Source organism: Aspergillus uvarum, assembly GCF_003184745.1.
Source record: "Aspergillus uvarum CBS 121591 unplaced genomic scaffold BO82scaffold_72, whole genome shotgun sequence".
NCBI classification, from domain to species: domain Eukaryota; kingdom Fungi; phylum Ascomycota; class Eurotiomycetes; order Eurotiales; family Aspergillaceae; genus Aspergillus; species Aspergillus uvarum.
Window position 1 is genome coordinate 152317 of NW_020291369.1, and position 20962 is coordinate 173278.

At 45.2% G+C, this 20962-nt stretch overlaps 9 protein-coding genes across 9 annotated transcripts; 3 read left to right on the forward strand and 6 right to left on the reverse strand.

The window, feature by feature from the left end:
- Nucleotides 1-1981: 1981 nt before the first annotated feature.
- Nucleotides 1982-3311, reverse strand: BO82DRAFT_358555 (mitochondrial carrier). The gene is made up of 3 exons (XM_025636325.1): nt 3181-3311; nt 2953-3101; nt 1982-2896 (listed from the first exon to the last, which is right to left on the reverse strand). Exons 1-3 carry the CDS (start codon nt 3181-3183, stop codon nt 2038-2040), a joined length of 1011 nt encoding a protein of 336 aa, XP_025487362.1. The 5' UTR covers nt 3184-3311; the 3' UTR covers nt 1982-2037.
- On the reverse strand, nt 2861-3727 carry BO82DRAFT_358556 (uncharacterized protein). The gene has a single exon (XM_025636326.1). It carries the CDS (start codon nt 3449-3451, stop codon nt 3206-3208), a length of 246 nt encoding a protein of 81 aa, XP_025487363.1. The 5' UTR covers nt 3452-3727; the 3' UTR covers nt 2861-3205.
- Nucleotides 3728-4138: 411 nt separating this feature from the next.
- Nucleotides 4139-7568, forward strand: spt16 (chromatin-remodeling protein SPT16; the record flags this gene model as incomplete). Its single annotated transcript, XM_025631830.1, has 7 exons — nt 4139-4318; nt 4376-4460; nt 4548-4669; nt 4732-4884; nt 4944-6379; nt 6415-7027; nt 7077-7568. The coding sequence occupies 7 exons, from the start codon at nt 4139-4141 to the stop codon at nt 7566-7568; spliced, it is 3081 nt and encodes a 1026-aa protein (XP_025487364.1).
- On the reverse strand, nt 7558-8896 carry BO82DRAFT_189634 (zinc metalloprotease). Its single transcript, XM_025630510.1, has 2 exons — nt 8573-8896; nt 7558-8514 (listed from the first exon to the last, which is right to left on the reverse strand). The coding sequence occupies exons 1-2, from the start codon at nt 8858-8860 to the stop codon at nt 7852-7854; spliced, it is 951 nt and encodes a 316-aa protein (XP_025487365.1). The 5' UTR covers nt 8861-8896; the 3' UTR covers nt 7558-7851.
- Nucleotides 8897-9030: 134 nt separating this feature from the next.
- BO82DRAFT_358559 (CDC50/LEM3 family protein) lies at nt 9031-10877 on the reverse strand. The gene is made up of 6 exons (XM_025636327.1): nt 10665-10877; nt 10572-10608; nt 10420-10516; nt 9663-10368; nt 9454-9616; nt 9031-9382 (listed from the first exon to the last, which is right to left on the reverse strand). The coding sequence occupies exons 1-6, from the start codon at nt 10756-10758 to the stop codon at nt 9298-9300; spliced, it is 1182 nt and encodes a 393-aa protein (XP_025487366.1). The 5' UTR covers nt 10759-10877; the 3' UTR covers nt 9031-9297.
- A 730-nt stretch (nt 10878-11607) lies between these two features.
- Nucleotides 11608-12786, reverse strand: BO82DRAFT_378294 (SWIRM domain-containing protein; the record flags this gene model as incomplete). The annotated part of the gene is made up of 1 exon (XM_025637626.1): nt 11608-12786. The coding sequence occupies one exon, from the start codon at nt 12784-12786 to the stop codon at nt 11608-11610; it is 1179 nt and encodes a 392-aa protein (XP_025487367.1).
- Nucleotides 12787-14250: 1464 nt separating this feature from the next.
- Nucleotides 14251-15619, reverse strand: BO82DRAFT_320447 (ribonuclease III). Its single transcript, XM_025632707.1, has 2 exons — nt 15532-15619; nt 14251-15475 (listed from the first exon to the last, which is right to left on the reverse strand). Exons 1-2 carry the CDS (start codon nt 15592-15594, stop codon nt 14486-14488), a joined length of 1053 nt encoding a protein of 350 aa, XP_025487368.1. The 5' UTR covers nt 15595-15619; the 3' UTR covers nt 14251-14485.
- Nucleotides 15620-15756: 137 nt separating this feature from the next.
- BO82DRAFT_320450 (mitochondrial 37S ribosomal protein mS33) lies at nt 15757-16490 on the forward strand (the record flags this gene model as incomplete). The annotated part of the gene is made up of 4 exons (XM_025632708.1): nt 15757-15795; nt 15894-16102; nt 16151-16200; nt 16263-16490. 4 exons carry the CDS (start codon nt 15757-15759, stop codon nt 16289-16291), a joined length of 327 nt encoding a protein of 108 aa, XP_025487369.1. The 3' UTR covers nt 16292-16490.
- A 788-nt stretch (nt 16491-17278) lies between these two features.
- Nucleotides 17279-19479, forward strand: BO82DRAFT_345702 (U2 snRNP complex subunit CUS1). The gene is made up of 2 exons (XM_025633713.1): nt 17279-17490; nt 17550-19479. Exons 1-2 carry the CDS (start codon nt 17434-17436, stop codon nt 19176-19178), a joined length of 1686 nt encoding a protein of 561 aa, XP_025487370.1. The 5' UTR covers nt 17279-17433; the 3' UTR covers nt 19179-19479.
- Nucleotides 19480-20962: the final 1483 nt, after the last annotated feature.

The following is a 20962-nucleotide window of genomic DNA, read 5'->3' on the forward strand; positions in this document are numbered from 1 at the left end:
CTTCAAGTTGGGCGAAAGTGTGTAGGAAAAGACGAGTGCATGGGAAAGCACTGTGGGCGGAGAGCGGTGATGCACTGACTGACATTGGTCATAAGGCCGCTCACGAGACAGTTGCCAACTTGGTTGATCGACGCAGGATGACGGAGTCCGGAGCCTGACAGCCGAGAATGGTAAGGTGGAGATAGCAGGGATGATGGCACCAAAAATTCAGAGGGGGTAAATTAAACACGAGAGTCAGTAAATAAGGACCATACTAGACTCACTGAGCGCCTTGAGTATCAGTATACCATAGTAATCTCAAGGCTACTATGGTAGAAATTCAACTGCTGGTATGTGTACAGTATGTATGTACTTATTGTCTTTGAAAGGTGGAGGGAACCCCGCAAGACAGTCCGCCAGACATAGACAAGTCGGTAGATGCGGCTAGTCTAGGCCCGACGTCTACCCGTTAGATGTGGATGATGTATGTATCTACTCCATACCACTAAAAAGTCATCGCGGTACCACTCCTTTGCCTAAAGTACTCAGTACTCAAAACCTCTACACGAGGAGGAAGGGAGGGAATGGTCATGGATTCTTCAATCGTTTCTTCGATTATTTTTTGAGCTAACTAAAGAGACATGCAAATACTAAGAGGAATGATGGGGTGAAGGAAAGAAGTCCTTAGTAAGCGAAACTGGCCACCATTGGCTGGGCTCAGTACTCATCGTATGCATATTTCTGTCACAAGTTAGCCTCCACCGACAACGCACTACGTAGATACTCATCGATGCAAGCACCTCGCCCCTAATCAGCGTTGGTCACCTCTATCCTGTAAACAAACATACCTTAATTATAATAGATAATAGAAAACCCGAATTCTGCCTCCTCTCAGTAAATATCAGGCATTAGGATTCTAACACTAGTTTTCTGTCCTAGTCCTAGATTCATCTATTATATTACAGCATGTAGCTTGATGGGATCCTACATTTTTAGGTGATTCAAGTTATGCACTATGAAAAAGAGCTTCAGTCAAGAAAGACTTACTTTTTCAGTTACTCTGTGGTAGGAAGATAGCTCAGCATTTATGTTGCCGGTTAATTTCCTTTTTTATAAATCTTAAAATTGCTCTTAATTCCACTTATGATCGATCGACTGCCCAGCTACTTACATATCTGCAAAGGGCCGGGTGATATGGCAGAACACTGCCGACGAAGCTGGGTGGCAGAAAGTCACAGGATCGCCGGTAGTAGCAATAATAAGTTGAAGTAATTATTCACTACAGAGTATTACTGAGTATAATAATACTCTGGACCCACGTTGAATAATAAACTTTTAAACTATGTAGAACCCAATAACAGTTTATCTAATACCATTTCCATATAGTGTCTATGAAATTGTCGGTGGAGTCCTGATTAAGTAATTCCAGATCTGCCGGTTTCATTCCAGCTTGCAAATACCATTTGCCGAAGCTGAGGGCTTCATGACTTTCATATAACGGAAGTGGCAGAGCTATAAGTATGAGAGCAGTCAAGAGGATTGGTGGCAAAGATCCACTTACGATCCGAAAGACCTCAACTACATATTATCTTAATATGTACATGTAAAAAGATTATTGACATATAAGTTTGAAATAAACAATAAAGAATGGATACAGTACGAAGTACTGTACGATAAATCTTGTCTTCATATCATATTCATTACATTTATTTGGTTATATCGTATGAGAAGCCTCTATCTTCATGTTCAGATAACCCTTTTCTACATACAGGTATTTTCGAACCAGTCAAGAAACTTCCGGGGCTATTTCCACCGCCTAGTATTTTGTAGTAGCTGGCAATTCCCAACATAGCGCGTACCTCGATGGTCTGAACTTATGCGTAGCCGAGCAGGCCGCCGCGCGAGAAATGCTCCAGAATAGGAATGAGGACGGAGGGAAGTCGGAGATTCCATCTCGACCAAGATAATCAGAATATCGGTAAGAATGGCGATCCTATTCATGCCAGGAAGAAGAAGATAATGCATTTTATACCTAGCCGAGTCGAAAACCATAGTTTCTCATGGCAGTAGAATACTATATCCATCTCTCTCAATATATACAGTATCCGACATATACGCATATTTACGACGGACCAACTCAAAAATCACAAGCCCAGCACTTGTGCTGGGCACTTGACGTATGGCGTCTCTGGCAAATCCACGAAAGAGCCACTTCCTCCAACCTCCAACCCTAGTCGCCTTTCGCTTGCATCTTTTCAATGTCTCCTGATAGGCATTATAGTAAAGACGTAGCATTTGTCGCCTCGAGGGACAGAAACTGGCTTGATGGTCAAGATATTCCAAGCGAGTGACATGGATGCTTTGGATGACCGACAGCGGTCGTTGTATGGCTTGTTGGGCCACTGAAGCTATCACACCCGCGGCCATGAGAAAACATGGCTCCAATGCATAATGGGGTCTAATGAGAGGGACACTGCGATTTCCAGACTGGACAGTGTGCACTCTCTGCGCACCAAAAGTATGCAACGACCCATAGTACCACGTGACAAATGAGTAGTACGCCTGAGATTTTATGAATTCGAATGATGAGAAGAAAAATGCATAGCCAAGAGAATCACGCAGGAAAGAAAGGCCCCAACCTGCGAAGATACCCCGGGCTCCAATCTGAATAAGCTTTTGACGGCCATAATGCCACATACTCCGGTACTGCCCCTCAAGAAGATCGCTTGTTCTTAGACGGACTTGGAGAGCATCAAGAGGAGCGGCTACTATAGACTGAATAGTTCCGGCTATGAATCCGGCTGCGAACGTGTTTGAAGGCGGAGGAGGGGGGTATATACGTTTGATGCCTTGCGACACAGGTTCGTTAAGACTTCCAAGAACTTGAAGGTATGATGTGTAAAGTATGGCACCAACTCTGCGGCAGTTAGAGGATACGCACATGGAAATGGTACAATGATTGGGAGAGCTCACGCGGCATTCGCTAACAAAGGGGGCATAACTTGATTGGGAATGAAGCGCCAACCATACGTACGAACGGCGTGCATCAAGAGCCCAGGTGTGGTCGTATGCAAGGACCAGCCAGACTTCGCTGAGTGAGGGTTAACAGCCCTGGCAAATGCCTTTGCAGATTTAGAGTAGAACCGAGAAAATCAGCGATGATTTAGAGATAACAGGGACGAGGAAGACCGGGCTACACACCATATAGCTGCAAATGCAAGGCTTGTTAATATCCAACAGAAATGATTTGAGTGGGCAACTTGAATTCATACTCAACTCGGGTACGAAAAAAGGCCTTTATAGGTGACCTGAAATAAAAGGCAACAATTTGCGCACTCAGAGCACGAGTACCAGCAGCAGATGCACCAGTTGCAGCATTGTGTCGAGATTTCCTTCGAGAGGTTGAGTCCGATTGAATCAGGTCGTCAATGCTCGCTTGATCTGTATGCGCAGATGATAGATCATCTGTCATCTTGAAAACTCAGAAGAAGATCTCGCAAGGCCAGGCTTCGGACTTTGGCAAAAGAGCACTAGCGGCTAAGACGAAAGCATGGCAAATTGATACTCGGGTTTCTAAGGAACGACTCAGTCATATGTGCATTGTGTATGACGAGTAGGAGTGTGACAAGTTGGTGAGAATATTACAACTTTGTGAAATCGGGTAGTATCTAGGATGAAGAATGAAGAGGGACCTGACAAAGTAGTACTGAAAAAGCCGATGGGAATATCGGCGAGGCTGAGGTCAACACAAATGATGTATTCCTGAAAAGTATACATATACCAGGCGGTACACGAAAGTGGAAACCAAACAGCTCAAACATGTCTTACTAATTTCTTACTTAGCCTTTTGAAAACGCGCTTCGTCTCGCGTTAAGATTGCGCCTGGCTTCCTCCGCGACTGTTAATTAAATGCTCAGTTGCGATTTTACACACTTCTCATTCCAATAAATTCTTCGCAACACCGGCAGCTTCAGATCTCGTCCCAGTGTAGTCTGTAGCTTCTCCTCCTGCAGCCTATCACTTCGACTATTCCCTTTCCAGTTCCCACCTCTGAACGTTTATTCTAGTTTTGCCCGGGAGTTCTTGGTACAGGACTGCGTGCTGCTACGTACGGCGAACCTCTTAAGCGTTTAGCCCGCGCCACTGAAAACCCTACACCATGGCAGAAGAAATTGTGATTGATCGGAATACATTCTTTAACCGACTCACGAGCTTTTATTCAGCATGGAAAGCAGACAGACGCTCCAACAATGCCACTTTTGGCGGCGTTTCATCTATTGTTATTCTCATGGGGAAGACAGACGAGGCTAACAGTTTTCAAAAAAGCAATGCGATGCATGTGAGTCGTTGCTGAGGTGATGAATGGTCTGGCAACATACTAATGACAAATGACTAGTTTTGGCTACTTGGCTATGAATTTCCTGCTACTCTTCTGGTATTCACCACTGAGGCTGTATATGTTGTTACGACGGCTAAGAAAGGTAAGTTTTTCGGTCTTTTGATTCATCAAACGTTCCTGTGCCCGGCACTTCGATATACCTTTGGCTGAGGAAACTTCCAATTCACAGCCAAACATCTTGAGCCATTGAGAGGAGGCAAAGTCCCAGTAGAGATCTTGGTGACCTCGAAGAATCCAGAAGAGAAAACGAAATCATTCGAGAAGTGCATAGAGGCCATTAAGACAGCTGGTGTAAGTTATGTCACAACTATAAAGATGAACATCAGGTGCTAAGGTACAATGTGCTGTTATAGAAAAAGGTTGGTGTCTTGCCAAAGGATATAGCTTCGGGCCCCTTTTCCGAGGATTGGAGGAGGGCGTACGCAGCCGGTGGTGGGGAATTGGAAGAAGTTGACATATCGGGCGCCCTGTCAGCTGCACTTGCAGTCAAGGATACAGATGAACTAGTCAGTTCCTCCAAGCTGCGTCGTGTCAGCTAGAAACGCAATTGTTAACTGTGCTGAAGGTATCCATCCGAAACGCGTCAAGAGCCTGTAGTGGCTTGATGGCCGATTACTTTGTGGACGAAATGTCTCGTCTTCTTGATGAAGAGAAGCAAATGACCCACAAGGCTCTCGCCATGAAGATTGACGCGAAGATTGACGACGCTAAATTTTTCAACAAATTAGCGAAACTTCCAAGTGAATTCGATCCCCAGCAAATTGACTGGGCGTACGGCCCCGTTGTACAAAGTGGAGGGAAATATGACCTTAGGCTCACAGCTTCTTCCGACAATAACAATCTTCAACCAGGGATCATTGTTGCAGGATTTGGAATTCGCTACAGGACTTACAGTTCGCTCATTGCGCGTACATACCTTGTTGATCCAAGCAAATCGCAGGAGGCAAACTATGCTTTCCTTCTACATGTTCGCGATGCAGTCATCAAAGACATTCGTGAGGGTGCAGTGGCCAAAGACTTGTATCACAAAGCGATCAGTTTGGTTCGGGCTAAGAAGCCAGAGCTTGAGACGCACTTCGTTAAATCGGTTGGCGCAGGTGTAGGAATTGAACTCCGCGATTCTAACATGCTGCTAAACGGGAAGAATGACAAGATATTGAAGAGTGGCATGACATTTTCAGTCACGTTCGGGCTGACTGATGTTGAGGACTCCAGTGCAAAAGATCGGGGTAGCTCCGTTTATTCAATGGTCATCACTGATACAGTCCGTGTCGGCGAAAATGGGCCACTTGTTTTTACGAAAGATGCTGGTGTGGACATGGACTCGGTTTCCTTCTATTTTGGGGATGAAGAAGAATCTGAAAAGCCCGTCAAGGAGAAAAAGGAGGTCAAGTCGAGCGCCATTGCCAGCAGGAATGTCACCCGAACAAAGTTGCGTGCCGAGAGGCCAACCCAAATCAATGAAGGCGCGGAGGCCCGGCGTCGTGAGCATCAAAAGGAACTGGCCACCAAGAAAACAAAAGAAGGGCTGGACAGGTTCGCAGGTACCACAGGGGATGACAATGGGGTCACACACAAAAAGTTCAAGAGATTTGAGTCTTACAAAAGGGATAATCAGTTGCCCACAAAAGTGAAAGACCTCACTATCTATGTCGACCACAAGGCTTCCACGGTCATCGTCCCTATCATGGGCCGACCAGTCCCATTTCATATCAATACAATTAAGAATGCCAGCAAGAGTGACGAGGGGGAATATGCCTACCTGAGAATCAACTTTCTATCACCAGGCCAAGGTGTCGGTAGAAAAGATGATCAGCCCTTCGAAGATCTCTCAGCGCATTTTCTACGGAACTTGACTCTGAGGTCCAAAGACAATAATCGACTCGCCCAGGTGGCTCAAGATATCACAGAGCTTCGAAAAAATGCACTGCGACGTGAGCAGGAAAAGAAGGAAATGGAGGATGTGGTTGAGCAGGACAAATTGATCGAAATCAGGAGTAAGTGAATCAGAGATCATTGCCTGTGCGAGGATTCAGGATAACCATTTTAGACCGTCGTCCTGTCAAATTACCTGACGTTTATCTGCGGCCACCTTTGGACGGGAAGCGAGTCCCTGGTGAGGTCGAAATACATCAGAACGGCCTTCGCTATATGTCGCCCTTTCGCAATGAACACGTCGATGTGCTTTTCAGCAATGTGAAGCATCTTTTTTTCCAACCATGCGCTCATGAGTTGATCGTCTTGATACACGTTCATCTGAAGACCCCTATACTGATAGGGAAAAGAAAAACTAGGGATATTCAATTCTACAGAGAAGCTACTGAGATGCAGTTCGATGAGACTGGAAACCGCAGACGTAAACACCGTTATGGGGACGAAGAGGAATTCGAGGCTGAACAAGAAGAACGGCGACGAAGGGCAGCGTTGGACCGCGAGTTCAAGGCGTTTGCTGAAAAGATCGCGGATGCTGGCAAAGACGAAGGAGTCGACGTTGACATTCCATTCAGAGAAATTGGCTTTACTGGCGTTCCCAACCGGTCAAATGTCTTGATTCAGCCTACTACAGACGCTCTGGTCCAACTAACTGAGCCCCCGTTCTTGGTCATCACTCTTAACGAAGTTGAAATTGCTCACCTGGAAAGAGTACAGGTAAGTTACAGACTCTTCACTGGTCTTGTCAATTCTAACGTTCCTACAGTTCGGACTCAAAAATTTTGACCTTGTGTTTGTTTTCAAGGACTTCCATCGAGCGCCCGTGCACATCAACACGATTCCCGTGGAGTCGTTGGAGGGTGTAAAAGATTGGTTGGATTCTGTCGACCTCGCTTTCACAGAAGGCCCACTGAATTTAAACTGGACTACTATCATGAAGACAGTAGTGAGTGATCCCTACGGATTCTTTGCTGATGGAGGTTGGTCGTTCTTAGCAGCAGAATCCGACTCTGAGGGCGGATCGGACGAGGATGAGGAGTCCGCGTTTGAGCTTTCCGAATCCGAGCTTGCGGCTGCGGACGAGAGCTCGGAAGACGACAGCGAATTTGATGATGATGCTAGTGCTGAAGCAAGCGATGACTTCAGTGCAGATGAAGAGAGCGGTGAGGATTGGGACGAGCTCGAATTGAAGGCGAAGAAGAAGGATAGGGAAGGCGGTCTGGACGATGATGAGCGGGGCAAGAAACGAAAGCGATAGTTGAGTTGTAATGTTTGGGCTGTGGCATGGCGACTACTACTCCCACTGTCACTACTATTATTACTACTGTGCTCACAACCTGATTTGCTACCACCTTGATGCGGTCACATATGGATTCTCCATACCTATTAAGCGATATGACATTTACCGCCATCTCCAGGGTCCGCTTGGCACGCGTGAATGAGATCAAGTAATATAGCAGCTGGCGTTGCTAAAATGATACGTGTATAGGAGGTGCTTTGAACAGACTATATGCAAGAATCCTCGACGTATCTCTACTCCTTCACTTCCCTGCCCTCATGGAAAACCACATGTTCCTCATTCTCTCAATCTGATCTGGTGTAAAGTTCTCGTAGCAATCATCAGATGAGTAGTCCATAAAATTGTGGATTGCATCCAGACCAGGGAGGTCCGGACATGAATCTTTCTGAGCCGGACAACCATTAGTAGGTTCAGATTGTTGCGGGGTGTCGTCTATATAGTCGCCTTCGTTATTAGATGAGCAAGTGTCTCCTTCAAATGTATGGAGAAGTCCGTTCCAGTGCCCAATCTCGTGGACGGCCGTTCCTCCTTGGTTGTAATGCGCTAAGGAACCTCCCGGCATAGTCTGGGCCAGGACATTACAGCCGTCCTTTATATAGGTGGAACGTGGGCTACTGGCATTTATGCTTGGGTCAGGCAGAGTGCAAAAGCCGAGTACGCTGGACGATAGAGTGCCCATCTGTCGCGCAGTGATGCCGCGCAATGCTCGAGCACTTCCATCCGGTGACATCTGGAGATCTGTCTGGAAATAAACATTGAGAGTGCTGTAACTCCCACGGCGTAAAGCACTCTTCATGGCAATTTCATCCTGGTTGTGCGCCCATGTATCATTCACATGACGAGTTATGCCTTTGAGCCGATAAGATATGGTGGCATTATCATATGCCTCTTGTAGATAGATCAACTAAACTCGAGTTAACTCTGTAAAGGAGCAAGAACCTAGATGACAGGACAAAACAAACCTGGGAGGCTATCATCTGGTCCGAAACCGAATTGGCCGCAGCCTGGCTGCTCACGATGTGAAACCATGTTTCAATTTGAATTGTGCTTTCGGCCTCTCGGGTCTCATAGACCAAACTCGAGTTGGTTCGTGGTTTTGACATGCTCAGCCTCCTAAACTCTGCTTTCAGTCGTTCGCTGGGCGCAGGCGTGGCACAGAAACCGCGGTCTAAAGACGACGCGCTGCACAAGACCTGCATACCCATGATGATGAGCACCGACAAAGGGCATATGAAATCCATCAAAGCCATACTGGTTTCTTGAGTAAGATAATAGTTACCTTTGAAGGAATACCCGAGTGGAAAGGAAGAAAACAGAAGCTGCTACCAACAGCTAGCTACGTGGAATGTATCGTTAGCATCTTGGTCACAGGAATCCTAGGTGCTCGAGAATGCCGCAGCTAGGGGTAGATGCCCAGATGCGGAGAACAGAAGCGGCCTTTCCAGGGACGCGTCTGATAAGAACAGCAACTGATTTGGGTGGCTTTAATCAATTTGGTATAGACAAATATGAGGACATGAGCCAGGCAACTCCGTAAACACAGGCCTCGGGGACATCAGAATCCGTTTAAAAAGACGCAATTACCTTGTAACGAAAAGACGGCCTTGAAAACAGAAGGAAAAGAGACATTACATTCCTATGAAAGAAACGACGAAACAAACACCAGAACTCCCTATGGAGCGTGGGATTAAAATCTGCCATCCCTTCCAGTTGAGGTAGCAGGGCTATCATGGTCGTTGTTCCAGGTCAAATAAGTGTGATCACCGAGTTTTCTGGGTAAACAGCAAATTAGCGAGGTGGTTTTCGAGCTGCAGAATAGCCCATTGAGGGCTTTCGTGCGTACCTGGGTCGTACTAGGTGAGCAATGGTGAAGAGCGCGCCGAGCACAATGCAGACACCCCCGACGACTACATACGCGATCCCCATAAAGGGATTTTGGCCACCAATAACAGTCCGAGTGGATATTAGTATCGACTTCGTACCACCGTACTCAGTGACGGGAAAGCCTATGCCATTAGCGACGTTGGTAGTTGCTGGGGGTTTCAAACGTACGGTCCTCAATATCGAGCTGGTAACTCCCCGCAGCCATGGCCGTGGTGTCGTTTCGCCGTGACAGTTTGCTAAAAGCCGGCAATGCTGCGGTTCTCATCCATACCATGAACTCTTCATCCTCGTGAAGATTGGGGATTCCGTCAACATATCCATTGGGATAGCGATCATGCCAATTAGGCGGAGGAACCACCTGCCATTTATTGTACTGCGTCTTTTTGATCAGCTGCTTGTCGCTGTCCCACGCTATGCCTTTGTTCGTCATGTAATATGTCTGGGCATTGTCGCCGTTCAGGAGCTCGGGACTGCTAATTGTGTCATTGAATAGCGAATTTGCAATGAGACCACATGGATAATACGCTTTCCCAGAAGGGTCAAGCTTGAGTGGATCGCAAGATCCTCCACTGATAGTTTTGTTGTCAACAGCCTTTCCTTTCAGCTGATCAATATCAAGTGACTTGACGTATCTGCGATGATTCTGGTAGAAATTGGTTAGGCGATAGTACATGAATACGGGCGGTTCTAGTTTATCAGGAATTTCGAAAATCAAGCGACAGACGGTTGTCCCATTCTTGTTCAGGCTCTGCCAAGTCGGTGTTGATTGTTCATTGCTCGATTTGAATGAGGTTTTCACTCTATCTGAAATTGAGGTTGGTTGGGAGGATGCCTTGGTGGCGCATTCTGAGTAGTCTATGACTATCTCCTGAACCTGAGGGCTTTTAGCTTCCGAGAAGTAACAGTTGTTGGAGAAAACACATACCTGCGAGCTGGCCCATAGGAGAAGACCACCGATCGGGGCAAAAATCACGCCGATGACGAAAAAGAGAGGCAACACGCTCTTGGGGGTCAGAATTGGCCTGCATGTGTCAGCTTTCATAACTGACTGGGTTTCCATCGGGCTTGGTTCCTCACTGCCAGGCTTTCAAACGCTGTTGCCGGAAGGCGGTATCTGTTCATCTGTATCAGACTTAAATCATGCTAGGCCACGGGAGATGCTGTCCTCACTTGCAGGTCTTCTAGTCTTGGACTTCTTGTCATCGCCAAGCTCCCCATGCTCTTCATTGTTATACTCCGTACGAGTGGCTTCTGCGTGAGACATTCCTAGTGAGATCAAGACCATACGACGCCGGGCCTAAGACGCGGAGTTGATAAGGGATGCGTTCCAATTCAAGTATTCGTTGTGGCAGGAGTTGCACGATGTTCATAGGTGGATCGGGTGGCGTGGAATTGAGGATCCGGAAGTCGGAAACTGCATAGTTGGCGGGTAAAGCTTCCCAGTTCCCATCGTCGGGTAACTGCCGTACTGCCGCAGCCTTTGTGCATGGCCCGACTGGTCCTGAAACTAGTCTTCTTGTAGATAATACTCTTTGCCTGATATGTCAGAAATACACAATGGTATATGGTTTTTACTCTATGCATGGGTCATGGTTTGTAGGCAAATTGAGTCTAGGCACGATGCAGACAATGTACTAGCAAGATAATGTAAATTCTTGATTCTGGGTTCAAAGCAAAGGCAGGTATGCGCCCTAAATAAACATGGCCAACGCTGCGCCGAAGGTTTAAGTAGATCGTGGTACAGAAACTTTGTTGTAGCAACATGACCGAAGTCCACATAAACTATTGCAGAAATTGAATGGGGGGAACCTGAAGCAATCGGGGTATTAATTATAAACCGCCAATGGTTAATAAGATAAATAGAACACCGGTATGATCGCTGGTTGGCGAGAGAAGTGCTATGCGATTACTGGTAGTCTGCCATGTTTAAGTGCAAACTTAAGCAATATTCCACAATCATTGTTAGTGAGTGATGAAGTTAACAAGCGCGTGAACAATTGTGATATAACATGATGCACTGCCAAACATCGAATGCCGAATTGCTTATTACCAGGAGGAAAGACAGTAGTGAGACGTCTTCGGAATGAGAGATAACCTGAGATTCCAAGCCCTATTATTTTCGATACTGTTGAAAATGTTCTGGGTTGAACCAGCCCACACGTTCGTAAGCAGTCCAGAGTTTGCTTGCCTTGTTCACGTCGATTTTGCAGGCCTGTTGGGCGTCTGTCTTTCGAAACTCCTTACCAACATTCAAGGCCTTGACTCTGGCTTCGAAAATCCGCCGCTTGCTGCACAAATATGTTGCGCATGAGAGCCTCAAGGTTGCTGCAAGGCTAAGCTCTGCTGAACTGAGTAGATTTCTGTCAGGGTCGAGACTGAGGTCTAACACCTGCCCTTTCCAGTCTGCTTTCAGCGCCTTTGCATTGCCACCAAGAGTCACTATCGAAGGAGAAAAATCTTGGATGGAGCTATAGTCGACATCGTCCCGATTAGTTCCTATAGTGCGAGCTTGCTTCGCGCTCGATGGCGGGAGGTCAAAACTCTCCAGAGTTTTCTGCTTTGGTGTAGACTTCGGTGTTCGCTTTACTCTAGAAGCCCGTTGAACACGAGGCTGTGCAGCCGCCACCCTTTTCCCTGGTGCTGGTGCTAGTTTCTTCAACTTGGACTCGATTGGCCGTGGTCGACATCGATTCATCAGTAATAACTGACGCTCTAATGTCTCTCGCTCCTCTTTGGCCCATGCTGCTGGGTTGCGATTAAACTGCGAGGATACAATCGGTACGCATGAAAGAGCTAGAAGATACTCGTCGCGCGTCGGCTTATTTAGTTTGTTCTCAAACCTTGCCATGTGAGAATTGATATGTTGATTGACCAAAGCTTCCGCGGTATTGGGAAGCATGGGCCCAAACAAAGGTTCATCAGTGGCAATGTCATTTATAGATTCATGTCGGGGGAATAGAAGAGGATCTCTGGGAGTGCCAACAGCATCTCTGTCAATTTGTTCGGAGACATATGATTTCCTCTTTTTAGTTCCAGCATAGGGCGTAATAGGAGGGGATGGCAAGTCCATTTCTGATTGAGTACGCTTTCGGTTGCCTGGGATAGGAGGAAGTTCCATACTATGACTATATGCTGGATCCTGCGGCAGTGTGAAACTGGACATCGTAGTCGGATTGAACACCTCCAGGGGTTTCGACTCTGGAGGTGACATCAAACTGGAAACGGATGGGAGACGGCTCATTTTGGCCTTATCACTTGGTTTTAGCGACGAGGCAGTGGTGAGTGAGGTCATCACGGAGAAAGATTCCCAAGCTCGGGACACAGGCACGGGCAAGGATGAGTCAAAGTTTATGGTTAGAGAATCTTTGTGAAAGCAAAGGTCACTGCTTTTAAGGTCAGCCCTGGGTAAATGCAATCTTCGAGTACAAGGCGGAAAGGTGCTATGAATATTGATAGGGTGTTAAAATGGAAGTCAATGGAATTGGGACCTGATCAATGCTGGCAAAACACACGTGCTATTGATTTGTCAGGGCGCCCTCTTTGTCTGGTGGCAATAAGCAGGTATGACCTGGGTCTCGGCGATAAGGCTCACAATGGCCGAGACGAACAAATTCTAGGTATCAGGCGAGGACAGATATTTTTCTGCTGTTGCCTTGCGCTATGGAAAGGGAAAAGGGTTCGCAAAGAAGGCTCACGAGATCTTGAAACCGGCGGAATTGACCTTTCTTACTTCCTATGGACCCCTTTTCCATTGGGAAAAACAGGCTAAGGTAAGTATGAGTCAATGCGCCGATGGCTGGGGGCTGAGGAACTAATAGAAGCGAATTCAGCAGCGCTCATGGGATTGCGGGGTTGGCGCGTGGCGGCACCGAGAGGCAAATGTTTTATGTAGAGCCAGTACCTTGGTCTTTGATAGCCAGGAAGCTGATTGTGTGGAGGCTGTGAACCTGATGACCTGCAGAAGTCAGGAGCAGAAATTACTTATCACCGATATGTTATGTGTCACTACACTCGCACGTTAGCAACAGAAACGATGATGCTATGGGGCATACCATATGATGGGGCGGGTCGTTCAATGATCTGCCACATGACGACAACCACCTTGGAAAAGCGGGGTCATCATTGCTGGTCATATGTACTCTTAGTACTGTACCTTGTAATTTTAGAAAATGTGGGTGCGCCTAAAGCTTTCACTCCAACTCAATGCTTTTTCAAATTTGGCCACTTCCAGTGAGGGGCATTGAACCCACTTGGCGGTGTGTGTGGTACCCGACAAGTATACAATCTGAGCTGATTGGCGTAACCGCCGGGCTAAAGGTTTACTACTTATAAGGGGTTTAAAATATGTACAGAGTACGAGTAGGCAGTTGTTGGGTGTACGGACCCATAATTGATCACTAGAAGTTATTACTCTACTACTCATAGTACTCGTGCTATGAGTACCTAGTATGTACCCAGTAAATAAGACGAAGGCTGTTAATCACGGGTACTCTCATCGATATGGAAACCACGTGAGTAGATATATTGCAACAAAATACAGTATATTTTACCCGTATGGCTAAATAGCATGTTAAAGCATGCCCTTCCAGCTCGAGAGTGAATGTATATGGTCACAGGCAATTATTGAGCATGATCGCCTCTGGGACCAGGATAAAGACGAGCTAGAAAGGTCTAGGTCATGCATTCATGGTGTAGCTATAGGTTCTGGATATCATTTGACTACATACACGCGATGGTTAAATATATTTGATCTACGAGGTATAATGCTACATGTATGTCGATAGTTGACAGGTAAAAATGTCGCTTATAATATTCGTCTAGGCATTTGTGGACGGCTGACTTGCTAATCACCAAGCATAATCGCAGCCTGTGAATGTTAGGCAGTTTTAAGGAGTATTAGTGCTCTGTGCTCTGCAATCTTAGTCGGTAATTGATACTGTGAAATTGCCAGCTTCGACAATAACTGCGGCCAACAGGGTGGAAGATAACCGTCAAGATTTGGGTAATGTCTCTGCTTTCTTCATTTTCACAATCTCGTCAATTAGTTGGACATTAAGTAATGCCTGTCGGGCTGCATCGTCCCCCGCGATAGCTTTGTTGGTACCCTGGCCGGAACCGAGATGTTTGTTGTACCAGCCCCATCCCGTAAGATATACTCCAACGTAGAAGAGCTGTGTCCCCTTTCCTTGCTGCGAGGGAGCGCGTTCATCAGCGTAGTGAAGCTTGACGCCCTTTCCCATGATCCTCTTAGCAAGCGCTTCCTTGGCATGCAAAGCAGACCTTTGGTCGCCAAGTCGGTCAAGCATCGGCAACCACAGCTGTGTCAACCATTCTTCAGCTACACCATAGCCGTCGGCTGGACTAGATAATACAAGACCCGCGACATATGCTTCAAAAATGTCCGCCTTTGTTTTTGTCCACCTTCTTGGCTGATCCGCGTAGTGAGACGGCACAGAGGCTTTGGTGTCAAATCCATACCTTGTTGCAAACTCGGCTAGCGTATCGTTTCTTACAAGTGTCTCACGGATCTGCGATATGCGACCAGAGGATATATCCGGAAACCTGTCCCAAATAAGTCTCGTGGATATGACTTCGATGTACGCATCGCCTAGGACTTCAAGGCGATCGTATGTGGCGCTGATGTCATTCTTCATGCCTGGGTGCGTGAAAACTGCATTTCGAATGGCGCTATCCGAGATCCGAGGTAGATCCGGGAGCTGGGAGTTATGCTTGGTTGCGATGATTTGGGAATTCTGATCCTGTGAATTGTTGGATGAAGGAACAAGGACTTCTGCGTGACATAGGGCAGCATCGAGCTCTGTCAGAAGCCTCATGATATTCGAAGCTGCCTGACTATTCGTGATCATTGGAAGGCTGCGGTTATCAAGAGCGTCGCGAACCACAGTCCTCAGGTTAGAGAATGCTTTATCTTGCTGCCCATGCAAGACGGGTGGATGTTGGGCGCGTTCAGATGCATTGTGCTACCTAATGTCAGAATTCGAAACCCACAAGTCCATTGTTTAGAGCTTCAAGTTACCTTTATCTTTTTGTCCTTGCCAGTTGATGCTAGGGAAAAGACAGACTTCCTTTTCGAAGGCATGTTAGGGGTTTTGTGTACAAGCCACATATTGTGACTGCATAGATCATTTCGGGTTTGAAAAAATACCCGGTCACGTGGCGTGGCTTCAAAAGTAGATACGGGGTAGAGTCTTAGGCGCAGTTTGTAACCCCATCTCAGTGGCTATTGCTCGATTGCCCAGATATGGCGACTCAATACAGCCGAGTATTAGAGCTGGCAAAGGTACGATGATGCAGAAAAGATATTCATTGTGCCAAAGATATCTGCTTTATTCCTCCCCCCATCATACTTGTTGTGGATTTCGACTCATCTCTTGGCAGGTCCAGTGCCGGATATTCTCACTAAACTTCAACCCGGAGAAGCTACGCCTGGGAAACAAGATTCTACGTCAAAGACTACGCGGTCCGAGCCTTTCGGCATGGTATCCCAAGAAAACGGTCTCTTTCCGAGATTTGCAAGCCACGTACAAGCCCTTGGGCTTAACAATGTTTGATGAAGGGGAAGATGATCGGGAAGAAGCCATCCAGATGTATGTTCCTTGACAATCCTCTGGAGCCATTCTTACTGGTGTCAACAGTGCCAAGTTGCGAGGGAAAGGCAGACCAAAGAAAAAGAGAACCGCCGCAGGTAAGTCCTAGCAACTCGATGGCTTCAATATGCGAGAGACACGACCTCATTCAAAACCATAGAATCGCGGTCCGCCAAGAAGAAGAAATAGACCACCATTAGCACATATTGCAGACTTCACGTCTAGGTCAATGGAATTGAGACTTCTTGTTTACTTCCTGTCGTGGTATAGGCGTGGCATCGTTCCTAGTATGGTTTAGTGTAAATGATTGCATATATGCTAGATCACTGAACAAAACATTTGAAAAGGCCCAGATCAGAAACATAGGGCCTTTGAGGGTCTATGTAGTCGACGATAAATGTTCAATGTGTCAATTGCACTTTCAATCCCAAAACTCCATATATTTGAAGCATCGGCGCAGCGCAGAACATTGCAGCTTGAGAATCCAGATCATGTCTGGTCTTCGCAAATTGAATGTCTTGTAGTCCCCAGGAATAGCACGCATTAAGCGTACAACTAATATCCCAAGACTACCTTACCTAGTCCCTACTCGTCGCTGCGGCACCCCACCCGTTGCACGGGTTGGTCGCCTCCACCTCACGAATAACTCCATCTCACGGATAACAAAAAACACATACAAATCCTGTTTTTTTAAGGGTGTATAACTCTGCTAATATTAGAGTATTCGTTTTTAGATAATTGAATTAGCTTTTTTATCTTAAGATCTATATACATTTATTTTTTAAACTGAATGTACTATGTATTCAGAGAGTTAGATAAAAAGATGCCTAAAAATACTTTAATATTCAGGCATTTTTCGTAGAATACTCCTTAAAGATATTCTACTTAAAAATTCTGTTTCTCTTTTGGTCTATCTTATAATAGATAGCTATTTCTATGCTCTATTAGAATCTATGAGCCTAGAATTCAAGCTGAGGAAGTTATAAAACTTGAAAAGGTAGAATTTGTATGTGTTTTTTGTTATCCGTGAAATGGAGTTATTCGGCAGGGGGGTTCAAACGTAGCGACGAGTACCTTTTAGGTTGAAGGGGGAGAACGCCACGTGATTCAAATCTCCCCAGTGGCTGGAACACCTACGGACCACCAATCATGGGACTCCGCAACTCCCTCGCCGCCTGCTCCTCCTAGGTATGAGAACCTAGCCTGTTGACCTACCTGCCTATACTACGCAATTCACACAGTGTTTCTAGCTCACCGGGTGCTTCCTTTTGCAGGTTACTGCGAAGCCAGAGAAGAACAACCGAGTGTTCTATTCATACTGACAGCCAGCCATGAAAGCCAGTAAAAATCAGCTGAGAAGAGCAAAGAAGAAAGCTCTGAAGTCCCAGGTACGTTTTCAATTTAAGGCCTAGCAGCGACATTATCAATTGACTAGCGCTTTGCACAGACTAGTTCGACCGAGATTGTCCGCGGCACGCCTAATGGGCAATCTACGGGCCATAACGACCCTTCGCTCCCTGGACCCGAGGTCATTTCGCAAAACTTCCAAAATACCATAGCTTTGGAGAGTGGTGATCCACTATGGCATATGTATAAGGATGTCATTGGCAAATTCGAAGACTCCCAAGATGGAGAAATAGAAACAAAGGAGCTTTCCAGACCCATCATCTATTTTGATGATGATAATGAAATCCCGGACGAGGAGGAGAAGGAGCCTATTCTGTCAAGACGAAAACGGAAGGAGTTGAACAAACTCTCTGTCGCCGAATTGAAGGCAATGGTTCGGAAGCCAGAGATTGTCGAATGGACAGACACATCAGCGCCCGATCCAAGACTGCTTGTTCACCTCAAATCGCATCGAAATGTTGTGCCTGTGCCTGCCCACTGGTCATTGAAGCGAGAATATTTATCCTCGAAAAGAGGAGTTGAAAAGGCTCCTTTTGCATTGCCGAAGTTCATTCAGGAAACCGGGATATCTGAGATGCGTGATGCTGCTTTAGAGAAGCAAGAACAGGCGACTTTGAAACAAAAGCAAAGAGAGAGGGTACAACCGAAGATGGGAAGGCTGGATATCGATTATCAAAAGCTCTATGAAGCGTTTTTCCGATTTCAAACCAAGCCAGAACTCACACGTTACGGCGAGGTTTACTACGAGGGCAAGGAATATGAGACTAATCTAAGACATCTTCGACCTGGAGAACTTAGTGCTGAGTTAAAAGAGGCTTTGAACATGCCCCCGGGTGCCCCACCTCCGTGGTTGATCAATCAACAACGGTATGGTCCGCCTCCGTCCTATCCTGCTCTCAAAATACCAGGTCTGAACGCTCCCCCGCCTCCAGGCGCTATGTGGGGATATCACCCGGGTGGGTATGGAAAGCCTCCGGTTGATGAGCATAATAGGCCCCTCTACGGTGGTGATATTTTCGGCGTTCTACAACCTCAGCAGGCTGTCCAGCAGGGCGAGCCCGTGGAGAAGGATCTTTGGGGCGAATTGCAAGCACCGGAGTTAAGTGACGATGAGAGCGAGGACGATGAGGAAGACGCAGCTAGCAGTGATGGGGATGATGGTGATGATGTGGACACGGGAATGCAAACTCCTACAGGGTTGGAGACGCCCAGTGGGTTGACATCCGCTGTTCCAACGGAGACAGGCGGCCCTGAAAACATCGCTGGTGAGTTCGACGTGCGGAAGCATTATCGTGGAACCCAAACGGAGGAATCCGCGGCACAGAGAAGCGCCTTCCAGATCATCCCCGAGAGGCAGGCGCATGTTCAGGGATTTTTTGGGGCTGATAGAGTCTATGATCTTCACAAGACCTCGGATAGCCTACCGGTTCTGGGATCTGATGACAGCACCAGAAAGCGGAAAAAGCCGGGTGATGTCGATGTTTCTTTTGACCCAGATGCTTTGCAGACTGGGGAGGGAATGGGGCAGGCTGATATCAAGAAACTGTACGAGTCACAGAAGCAACTCGACATGGACCCTGGTTGGAATTTTCAAGAGGACTTGAGTGATATGATTGCTCATGAGAGTCGCAAGAGGCTGAAAAAAGAGGAAGAGAAACGTAAGAGATAGAAGGTACATTCTAGTACTTGATCAGGTCATAGAAGCAAGGTGACTGAAGTACACTCCATGATTGTTCCACCATTGCAAGTTCTGCTGTTCTCAACCGGGTGCTCTTACCAGTTGCTATAATTAAATGTTGCGCTGTCCTGATCATTTGTACAATAGGAGTATAACTCTCTTTATTTCTCCTGGTAGGGTGAATCAGCCAGTCTTTCGCTGGATCATCAATATCGATATGTCGGCATTCCTAAGCACTCCGGCCATGTGATCCAGAGGCCTTCATCTCTTGTTTATATGCAGAGAATCCAGCTAGTTCCAATAATGAAGTACTTGGAAATCAAGATATTACATAGCCTATCCTCAAGGCACTGAATTTCTTTTGGACTATAAGCCCATAGCCTTCAATTTAGTTCTATTTAATTCAAATTCTAATGATATAGAGAACCATGTAGAGGACTCGGCCCGCTTAATACAGCAAAGTAAGCTGTAAAGATACTTTGGTTGAAAACTAAAAACTAAACTGTTTTTATAATCTTATAATATCTTTGGAAATGAAAGTGGCTATATGAATTATTGGCATATGTAGCCTAGTATCACTGGGCTAAATACTTTAGATATATTGTAGGGGTTTTTAGTGTGGTTGATATTCTGCAATTTTTTTCCACCTTGTAGATATCTTTCAGCCTTTTCTGCTTTTTATGTTGACAGCATCTCTGTTCGGCCAGCTGCCAACCATTACTGCTTCTTGGTTACTGTGAAGTGCGGTGGGAATGTGATATACTGCAGTCTTAATTACCTAATCTAGTAGTATTTTAGCTTATTAAACCAACTGCCATGGGTGTTAAGGGAAATATGTCGGTTAGGTTTAGAATAGTAGCAGTCTATTGTAATCAAGACTAACCCTTGCTATTCTTGAGGTCTAGGAAGGTTCTAGGAGTTAAATACTAAGAGAGTCGGGGGTTATTAATATTACAACTGTTATACAGGGGATGTGTAGATGTAGAGTATGACGAATTTATAAATATGTAGTTGATTATTCCTCACAAAAGACCGAAGAATCGGCAAAGCTGAACATCTGCCGTACAGGCAGTTATAAAAGCAGCTATAAAACAGGATATCAGAATATTACTTATAATAATATATACTATAGATACCAGTTTTTAAAACTAACATTTTTGAAAGCTATATATATAAAATTAATATAGTTAATTTTAAAATATATTATAATCTGGAATATGAAATATATTAATATAAAGATATAAAGCACAAAATATTAAATATAGAAAATATATAAAGACATAAAAATATAAATTTGTAAAGATATAAAATAATATATTTTAAAAATATAAATATAAAGATAAAATATAGAATATATAAAAAGGGAAGATATATGGTATATCAGATCTAAAAATAAACAGATAAATAATATAAATAATAATCATATAGAGAAATAACCTATATAAAATATCTAAAATATATAATAATTTTTTAATTTTTTAATTAGTTTATCTGCGGTAATATTGGATATATAAACTTATATATTATTTTTAAAAATATATCCTAACCAATAGATAAGATATTAAATAATAAAAGTTTAATAACAGATATAATACATAGTATATTTATTAAAAATCTTAGACACCTTCTAACATTTTTATTATTAGAAAAGTATTCATTAATAATATAAGGCGGCTTAGTAAGGGCACAGCTATATAAATTAATACCAGCTAAAGCAGGTTTAATCTATACTATAAATATAACAAAATAAATACACTATATATCTAGAAAATAAA